Source organism: Centroberyx affinis, unplaced genomic scaffold (assembly GCF_046629955.1).
Source record: "Centroberyx affinis isolate AG114_WGS23_722 - 3 ecotype Tasmania unplaced genomic scaffold, CSIRO-AGI_Caff_v1 ptg002360l_1, whole genome shotgun sequence".
Classification (NCBI taxonomy): Eukaryota; Metazoa; Chordata; class Actinopteri; order Beryciformes; family Berycidae; genus Centroberyx; species Centroberyx affinis.
This window is the reverse complement of record NW_027280620.1, coordinates 667,011-677,141: the sequence shown is the minus strand read 5'-3', so window position 1 is coordinate 677,141 and position 10,131 is coordinate 667,011. Positions and strand designations below refer to the sequence as shown.

At 36.9% G+C, this 10,131-nt stretch overlaps 1 protein-coding gene across 1 annotated transcript; it reads left to right on the top strand.

The window, feature by feature from the left end:
* Positions 1-281: 281 nt before the first annotated feature.
* Positions 282-9,626, top strand: cabp5b (calcium binding protein 5b). The gene is made up of 6 exons (XM_071533308.1): positions 282-332; positions 3,598-3,628; positions 3,757-3,900; positions 4,298-4,407; positions 7,526-7,673; positions 9,598-9,626. The coding sequence occupies exons 1-6, from the start codon at positions 282-284 to the stop codon at positions 9,624-9,626; spliced, it is 513 nt and encodes a 170-aa protein (XP_071389409.1).
* Positions 9,627-10,131: the final 505 nt, after the last annotated feature.

The following is a 10,131-nucleotide window of genomic DNA, read 5'->3' as shown; positions in this document are numbered from 1 at the left end:
TGAAATACTATATATAAGCCTATCTTTCTTTTCTAGACCAAAGCTGCTGAGATAATCCATAAGAGACCTCATTCCTCCTCACTGGCATACGCAGATCAACACTGATCACAGTTTTACACACACACACACACACACACACACACCCACTCGTACATACAAAAGAAAACAAATGATATAGCTACAACACACACATAACATAACAGTAGCGTTGAAATTTTGGCAAAGAACTCAACAAGTACATAGAAAGAAACTATCTTGGGATCTCCACTAAACCCCTCATCATGAGCCATGGGCAAGCATGCATCTTTCTTAGAGGAGGAAAGAGGAGACAAGTAAGTGAACATGTGCCTTACGATTTCTGTTTTATAGTTGTGTTTTTCCATATTTACATTTGTCTTCACTCTAAGAATTTTTGTCAAATTCTCAAATGAGGAAAAAAGAAAAAAGAAAAAAATCGAGTTCTTGAATTTCCTTGTTTTACCAGGAAGGTGGATCTTGCCTTTATCCATTGTTCATTTATGAAAAAATATTGTTTTGTTATTACGGTTATTGTTATATGTTATTATTTTGGTAATTGTGGCTAAAAATGCTATGGAGCTAATAGGAAAAGAGGCTTGAAGGACTTGTCCCATTCTGGCACAGTAGTAGGATGGCAAACCTTTTAGCTGGTGCACCAGCTGGGGGCATTGACAGCGACTCAATTTCATTTTTATTTGTCCTTAATTGCACAAGCTTATGCTCAGGAAAATAAAAATCTATTTTTATATGCAAGTAAAAACATACCCAAAATCAATAGTTGGGATTCTACACAAGAAAATAGTTGTTTATATCATATTTCGGTTGAATTTTATTACTTGTTACAGTAAAACACAATTTTTAATGACCTTGTAATCACTGTAATTTCAGTCTACACTTACTCTTTATGTACATAATTTGATGAGCAACAGAAATTTCAGAAGTTTACAGCAAATCTGTAGCAATGCTTTCTGCTAAATACATATATGTATTATCTTGGATCAATAAGATAAGATATTGTAAGATTAGAAATTGAGGTTTAAAGCGGGGATTTAAAGGATGGCACAGACTCAGCTAGCCTGAAAGCCTATATCATTCCTAATATCAGAACATAATAACAGATGGCGGTCATACAAACAGAAATGTGTATAGATATGCACAGACTCACAGAATGTACAGAAATATAAAAAAATATGTGCAGATCAGAAACTCTTCAAGCTGATGTATAGATAAACTCTAGATTCACTATGTTTTTCCATTTTGTTCACAACTGATTTTTGATCAGTTAGATGTGGCTAGGCTCATTCTCTGTAAGGTCCTCTGAGACATGCTTGTGCTATATAAATAAACAAACTTGAACTTGATAAGGAATACAAAAAAATATATATTTTTTTAAATGCAAATCCATTAAGTTAATAAGAATTGCACTTTGATTTGCAAATTATCTAAAAACATTATTCTTTTAAATTGCAAATGCCTTAGACATTTAAGTTAACACTAACAAGTTTCAGGAGTAAATGTAAGTACATTCAAGAGTTGAGTTTACTCGATCATTCTCTTGATGAGATTATCACAACCAAGTATCTATAAACTCAAATGCGCAACAATATTAGAGTGGCACATGAAGCCTATGCAAAATAATAAACAAAATAATATCTGTAGAGGAGTTACAGTGAAAGCAACAAATTTTGAACAAAGAGCACATAGTATGTGGATGGTGTGGCAAAGCAATGCTGCTACATATTTGGATGTTAATTATTGCTCAACAGGGTTTGGATTAGAATTATTGCTGTCATTCAAACTAAAAAGCGAAAAGTCCAGGAAAATTACGAAGTGACCCATCAAATCATAATAAACCGATTAATGAATTAATTAATTGCATTGTTCTAGGACTTTTGTTCTGAAATCTGTTATGTAATCATATTACATAAATGTGTAATTTGAGTAGGCTATGTCATAATTTAATGAGACTGGTATGAATGTGCTATGTAAGCCCCTTCATAATTAATGTAGTCTGATCGCATGGGCCTTGTAAAGGTACATTGTTATTTCTTGACACCTGTTATACATCAAATCTAACATGAATTCCCCAACCATTAACTTTTTCTTGCAAAGACCCCGAAATTACCTAACCAAAGTAATCAAAACCCCTGTGACTATAGTAAAAAAAAAAAAAAAGCATTCAGGCCCAGATCTTAGGTCACGTTACTTCTTGGGGCTTTTTTTTATCATGGACAATGTGCTCAGTTTCAATGAATGAAACTATCATGGTTAATTATGAAATATCTTATAAGCACTTATAAGTAGTACATAAAAAAACAAAAAAACAAAGACACAGGTTAGTCATAGACTCGATGCAGCAGCCTACACAGTTCAGCAGTATTGAAGCGAGTGAATGATTCTGGTTCATTGTGTCGTCTGTAGACATTGCCACTGATGGCCACTAGGGGCAGATATGTTAACTGTCAGTGAGCGAAAGAATGAATACGTGAATTAGGTTTTCTGGATGAATGAGGTGCTTCACATCTAGAAAAAAAATTCTGCCAAGTCAGTAGGTTTCCCACAGGCTTGGTCTACTGCAATGGAAAAATGGTCAACATGTCTACTGCAAAATACGGATTCCCTGTTTTCTGTTTAACTAAATACGAACCTTTTAAGAGTTTTGCTGATTCCTGCAGAGAGAAAAGGATATTCTTTTTTTTTTGCTTTGGCTTGGTCATTCTGCTCTTTAATGTAATAATGTAGTGCAGTAATTCCTAAACTTTTAGTAAAAAAGGTTTCTATACCAGAAAATGGTTAATTAGGCTTGTATCATAGCAGAACCCTTTATGGTGCCATAACACAAAGAACCTCCTTATTCTGCATGTAAGACCTTCAACCCCATTGTGTACTTCCTCCAGCATGGAGGAAGTACTCAATTTCTTATTACTTTTTTGTCATGTTCAGACATGCACAAATAATTAGGCAGAGAGCAAGCTATCAATAATTTACTGTTTTTTAACCTACTCAGTTATTTTATTTTATTTTATATATTTTTTATGTATGTATATGGGTTTTATGGGTTTGCTTAGAGTGACCTTCAGCATACATTGACTAGAAATGTTGAGATGTGGTTAAAATAAATTCTGATCAGAGATTTTTTTATAGCCTGATGTCTTTCCACATAACTCTGTTGCTATATTTGGAAAACAAAGTTGTAGTTTTCCAAAATGCATAATGCTTGTGTGCTGACACTTTTACTCTTGCAACTGCATCAGCATTTGTACAAACATGGAGTAAATCTATGTCTCAAAGTTATTTGCTGTATGAAAGTAAAAGAAAAAAATCTTTGTGTGTTATGTTACCAACCAAGCACATTTGTTTAATGTTGGCTTGTTCCATAAAGACTGCATTTTTTTATTTTTTAATCTGTAATGCATCATTTGCTTTTGCTGGATATACAGAGCTGTAAGACCCTGTAGGGTCATTCTCTCAGAGAGCCACCATGTGATGACTATATGTTAATGGTTGTAGAGTTTGGGGTAAGATACTGTATATAAAAAAGTACTAATCATTTCATGTCCATTTCATATTGCTTTGCAGACAAGAAGTCTTACACATGATGAAATAGAAGGTAATAATCTTTGCATGGCTTTCATTAAAAGATGTGCTTGTGAGAGACATTGTTGACATTGTTCTTAACATTTCGCTAAATTTAGTCACATGACATTCTCAATCTCCCTCTCCCTGTCTGTTCTGTAGAGTTACGTGAAGCTTTTGTAGAGTTTGATAAGGACAAGGATGGATTCATAAGCTGTAAAGACTTGGGGAACCTGATGAGGACCATGGGTTACATGCCAACCGAAATGGAACTGATAGAACTGAGCCAGAACATCAACATGAATCGTAAGTAATTTCCTCTGGTTCAAGGAAACAGAAAAATACTGGACAACAAGTGAGTGCTCCAACTGCATGGGCACCTCTGTTAATATATATACATATTACATACATACATATACATATTAAAATCAGAGAAGCTTTTACCATAGCACATATTTTGAAGATGAAGATGATAGAAAGGCCTTCCAGAAATGGTTTTGGCTGTATTTCAGGGGCACTTAAAGGTCGATCTTGGACAGTTTAATCAAGACAGCCAACACTTTAATTTGTGTCAAGACAAACCTAGGGGTTTGTCTTGACACAAACCCCTAGATGCTTAACTCTTAGTAAAAAATATTTTTTTCAGTTTCAAATTTCTGCCATGGCATGCCTATAATAACCTGTGTCCTCTGTCCTACCACAGTGGGAGGGAGGGTGGACTTTGAGGATTTTGTGGAACTAATGACCCCCAAGCTTCTGGCTGAAACTGCAGGGATGATTGGGCTGAAGGAACTTAAAGATGCTTTTAAAGAGGTGAGCTCATGAACATACCTCAACTCTGTCTGTCTGTCTGTCTGTCTGTCTGTCTGTTTGTCTCTCTCTCTTTCATGTATTCATGCAGGTGTGAAATGATTAGTGATGGTATATTATGGGTGGTGAACAAGACTTTCTTACTCTTCATTCCAAATCAAGGAAATGGGTCCAGTTGACTGGAAGACCAATCGACTATCAATACATCTTTGGCACCTCCTGGTAGACACTGAATGAATACAAACCGTTGCACTGCTAACACATGCCAGTTTAACTGGGAGATCTAGTCCCTCGAGCATGCCCTGGGTCAGCTCCAGGGCATGCTGGACCTCACTCATGCAGAGAGTGAAGTTAGCAACTCAGCAACCAAATTTTGGCCACTTGTATCCACAAACTCATTCTATCAGTCACTTCCCAAAGCTTGTGAACATGGGTAAGGGTCAGAATGAAGATCGACCTGTAAATTAAGAGTTTTGCTGTTGTTGCTCAACTCTCTCTTTGCCACCATGGCATTACTGCAGCCACTGAACCCAACCAGCAGTCAATTTCATTATCCCTTTTACGCTCACTCATGAATAAGGCCCAAGATATGTGAATGCTTCCATTTGGAACAGTTGCTCATCCCTCACATGAATGGGACAGGCCACCATTTTCTGGGAGAGAGCCATGGCCTTAGACTTGGAGGTGCTGACTCTCATCCCATCTCATTACTGCTTCAGTGCAAAAGGAGATCACAGTCCGATGGAGGCAAAAGGATGACATCATCCACAAACAGCAGAGATGCCACCGTAATGTCACTGAACTGGGCACTCTCCAGACCTTGGCTGCGCAGAAGGAAAAATACTCAGACCCAGTGGCAGACTCAGGCTGTTTGAAGGGCAGGGGCGAAAAAATAAAAAGGGCACCTACTGCATGACATGGGGCCCCACCGGCACAAAAAAAGTTATGATGCATCATGTATGATGAAATAGTCTTCATCCTTGATTAAGATTAAGATTAAGATTATGTTATTAGGCAATCCAGATTAAAAGTATAACCACACCTCTATGATAAAAACACACAGGGAAATATAAACTTTTAAAATGTTTATTTCACAAACACCTCCAAAGTAAAACACAGTAACTACATCTTAGAAGGTTACTTTACAACTTGAATATAGTCTATTATCGCGAAAAAAAAATATGCCACAGAAAAGCAATAGCCCACTGTAATAGCCCACTGTAAGAGATTATAGGCTATGCCACAAGGTCACTATAAACTCATCGCTGAGTAGGCTATCACAAACACACTGTAGGTGCCAAAAAGAATATAGTGATTTTTCGTTAGGGATGCAAAATTAAATGGTGAATAAAAAGAATATATGAAAATTGTACTCACATAGGCTATAGTCTATCACCACTAACCATTATCTCCTTCAAAATAACAAAAAAGCTATCAACTCCATAATCCCAAAATGTAAACAGTTAGACTTATAGGCCTACTGTAGTTTAGGGGCTTTGTTTTACTGTATATAGCCTAGAGATAATGCTTTGCCTTAATGCGTTTTATTACCCGTCACTATCTATAAAAGCACTTGCAGTGTACATACATTAGTATTTAGTAATGCATCATTGGTAAAACTCAATCTTTACAACTTCAAAGAAAGCTTGCTGTATTACCTACCTCACACACTGTAGTAGGATGTCAGGGATACAGCTCAGATTGTATTAAGCCCCCTCTGACATCTGAATATTCTAGAGGGGGTGTGGCTAAAACTGAAAACTTAAATGGATGGAATAGATGTAAGTTTTTAACAATGGGAATGAGTATTTAAAACTTTATTGTGTAATTGTTGGCAACAATTTACTTTGTCTTTTACTATCAAATACAGTTAACCTAACATAATCTAACCTAACCTAAAGGGTACATTGAAAAATAAAAAACAGGGACAGTGCAGATGAGATTACATCAAAATGCTAGCTATATATTAGCCTAATTGGCCCCTTGCAAAAACGCAGAAAAGATTTGTTAGCAGCCATACAATGTGTTTTGAATGTAAGCAGGGTTTGAGAGGTAAATTCAAAATCTTATCAAAGTATCTGGCAGCACCCCTAGACTGTCGTCACGGCACCCACTTTGGGAAAGCCTGTCCTAGAGAGGGCACATTGTAGCAGAGACTGTAGGGCACTGCATCTCATTTTCTTCACTGGGATTTTTTTCTCTCCATTGCAAGGGCACTTCATCATGTTTTCTCACTTGGAAGGGCATCTAAGAGGGCACTTCATGAGTTTTTCATCAGAAAGGCACCTGTAGGGAACCTCAAGTTTATTCCATTGTAAGGGCACCTATATGGCACCACATCACATTTTCTCCACTGGAGGGGCATCCATTAGGAAACTTCCCCACATTCTCACGCATGTAGGGACGCCCTTTACAGCACTGCATCACATTTTATCTACTGGAGGGGCTCTTCTCCATTAGAGGAGCACCTAATTGGGCACTTCATCATGTTTTCTCACCTGTAGGAGTACCCTATACAGTACTGCATCCCATTTTCTCTACTGGAAAGGGCACCCTTTGGGACACTGTCATGTAGGGGCGCCATAGAGGGCACTTCATAACGGCATCCTTTTCCATTGGAAGGGCACCCATAGGGAACGTCAAGTTTAGACCATTGTAAGGGCACCTTATAGGGCACTGCGTCACGTTTTCTCCACTAGAAGGGCACTCATAAAGACACGTTATCAAATTTTCTTGCTCTAGAGGGCACATCATCATAATTTATTGCATGAAGGGGCACCAGAGAGGGCACTCAATAATTTTTTTCCCATGTGAAGGGCAGCCAATAGGGCACTTCCTCTCGTTTTCGCCACTCTAGAGGGCACTTTAGCAATGCTTTTTCAACCTCCCCTGGTGCCCAACAGGCATAGCAACTGACTCCTACCCGTCACCTTGCGGGTGGTGGGCCCACAAAGCAGTGGCCCTGTGCTGTCTTGGAAATATCTATGACAAAACCCAGACATAATGGCTTCCAACTGCATAACAATGCTCCAGTGTCAGAAAGGCCGCTATGTTGAATTATTATTTACAGTAAATCACATTCACAGTTTCTGTTTTTCTCTTTCCCTCTTTCGCTCTATAGTTTGACATGGATGGTGACGGTGCTATTACATCTGATGAGTTGAGGCACGCCATGATGAAGTTATTAGGTGAACAAACCAACAAAAGTGAGATTGATGCAGTGGTCAGAGAAGCTGACAACAATGGAGATGGGACAGTTGACTTTGAGGGTGAGACACACAAGTGCACACACGCACACATGCATGCACACACACACACACACACACACACCCACACACACACCAAGTACTAAGCACTAAGAATATAAAGGTCTAGGCCTTTTTATAGCAGCCGTATCTCGAATATTGATAATGTTATGGCCTCCAAATGTTGGCTTAGAAGACATCATTTTGATGTTATTTTTAAGAGAACATAAGGTTGCTCTGTGAGAGAGGGGGAATGTGAATTAATAAGTCTCCAATTTTTCAGATGCTCACACTGCGCCTTTTGTGACCTGTCACATTATTAAATGTGGCCATTAAGGAGAATCTGGTCCATCATTGTCAGCTTTTTTGGCCTACGGATTTTATGAGAATGAGTCATATACTATATTCTTGACATAAGAAGACGAATCAGTTTGTTTCTGTCACCCTTGTAGACGTGTGTATTGTTGACACATAATCTACAACCTGAATACATTTCTTGCATCATAACACCTTGACAAAATCCATTTTAACAATTGTATTTGCTATTGCATTGTTAAGCCCTAATTTTCTACTGCAAACCACACTTTAACTTTTATTGTACACTTTTATGTTCTTACTAGTAAAAGGGTTGTTTTTTTTTAACCAAACCCTAAAACTAGATGTCAATCATACAATTTTATATGTTTTACTAATCATAAACATATAGTGAAAGTGGAAGAGCAACTAATTTTTAATAAACACTTATTCGCAAATAATTAATAATAACGCATAGAACTGGATTGGAGACTAATGCTAATTAAAATAGTGACTAGTGTGTAATGAAAAAACTACTAGTAAACAAACATGTTGTTGATATCTTAATCACATGTTGATATGTAAATGAGAATAATTAATATCAGTCACTTAAAACTAGTAGTAAAAATTATTAGCCACTAATATTAAATCAGAACTACTATCTATGAGCGACTAGTACACGACTGTAGCTGGCAGAATAACTAGTGACTAGTGCTGCGTTGTAGGGAATAAATGACAAAACGGCCTGCCATACAAGGACATGCTCATGAACCCTCTGCGCACCCTCCGCTCATTGTTTGTTAATCTGTACTTCTGTGCATGCTGGAAAAACCCTGCTTTTGGTGTCAGTAACCTATTTTGCTCTTCCTAGTAGCCCCTTTTTTAGGCTAAGAAGTGGCCAAAATGTCATTGTACAATTTTAAAGACCCTCTTTAAATTACTGTTACTTAACTGTCCGTTAAGTTGTTCATTAAACAATAAATTAGAATAAGAAATTCATACAGAATTCGTACAGAATTCTCCAGCCCCGTTTATCTTTAGTGTGATCATTGATGAAGTTGGGTTTGATTGTGTACAAATACATACATACATACATACATACACACACATACCTTGAGTTTACCATCTTTCAACAACTAGTTCCTGCAAAGCAAAGCAACCAAACTATATTCTGATACTCGCCGAGAGTATGTTATACTCTAATACCAGCAATTGTTCGAATAATAATTATAAAAATGTTTTAATTCCTACAAAATGACTTTGCATACTGTAAATTAAGATGAAAAATAGAAGAAAAAAATAGAAGATAAAAACAAAAGATCTTTTGTTTTTATCTTCTATTTTTTTGTATACATTTTTTTTGTATAAATAAATAAAATGTTTTAGTAACCTACATCATGTGATTGTGACTCCCCCTGCTGCGATAGACCTGTTGTGCCAGTTGTGGACACCTATAATTAACCCCACCTGTGTCTATTGATTGTGAAATTACCAATACACACGCTGAAGAAGGGCGTCTTGCCCGAAATGTCCGTGTGGCAAATAAAAAGTCAATTTGGAGTGCTGTCCTAGTTTCTTTTTATTTTTATTTTTCATTAACAATAAAAACCTACAAGAACTTAACTAATCATTGTTGTGTCCATCTTCTTTGCAGAGTTTGTGAGAATGATGTCACGGGAATGAGGACCACAAAAAGAAGATGTATAATCGTGAATGGAGAGGAATTATTTTTAGGAAATTTTATGCTAATGGTACTTGTAATGGATAATTTCATACATTTGATTTGCATTTGCCTCATACACAAAATCATCTTGAGCTAATTACATTTAATTTAGTTTACTCAGTGAACAAAGAAGATGTTGTACATTGTTTTATGTCAAACTTGCTGCTGATGAAGTTAATTAAAGGTGATTGTGATACTGTAGCTCTGGACTGCCACACTCATCATTCTTTGGACGTTTTTGGTTCAGAAATCACAGCAAGTTAGGCAAGGACCAAGACATTGTCAAAGGTCATCGGTAGTTCATTACTACTAAAAAAATGTAATTTGCACCTATTATTAAAAGATCTTATACACTTTGTATTTCTTAAATCCATCTGAAATTCAGCAATGGATATCCCTCACTTCCCAAATATTTTTGGTTACATTTCTTCCCATACAGCCCTAAATTTTCTTGAATTGTCCCAC

Bases quoted from the DNA above. Each gene is read 5' to 3' on its own strand.
- cabp5b (XM_071533308.1), top strand. From the start codon at position 282: ATGAGCCATGGGCAAGCATGCATCTTTCTTAGAGGAGGAAAGAGGAGA. The intron at 3,629-3,756 runs GTAATAATCTTT...TCTGTTCTGTAG, and splicing joins TACACATGATGAAATAGAAG to AGTTACGTGAAGCTTTTGTA. The intron at 7,674-9,597 runs GTGAGACACACA...TCTTCTTTGCAG, and splicing joins TGGGACAGTTGACTTTGAGG to AGTTTGTGAGAATGATGTCA.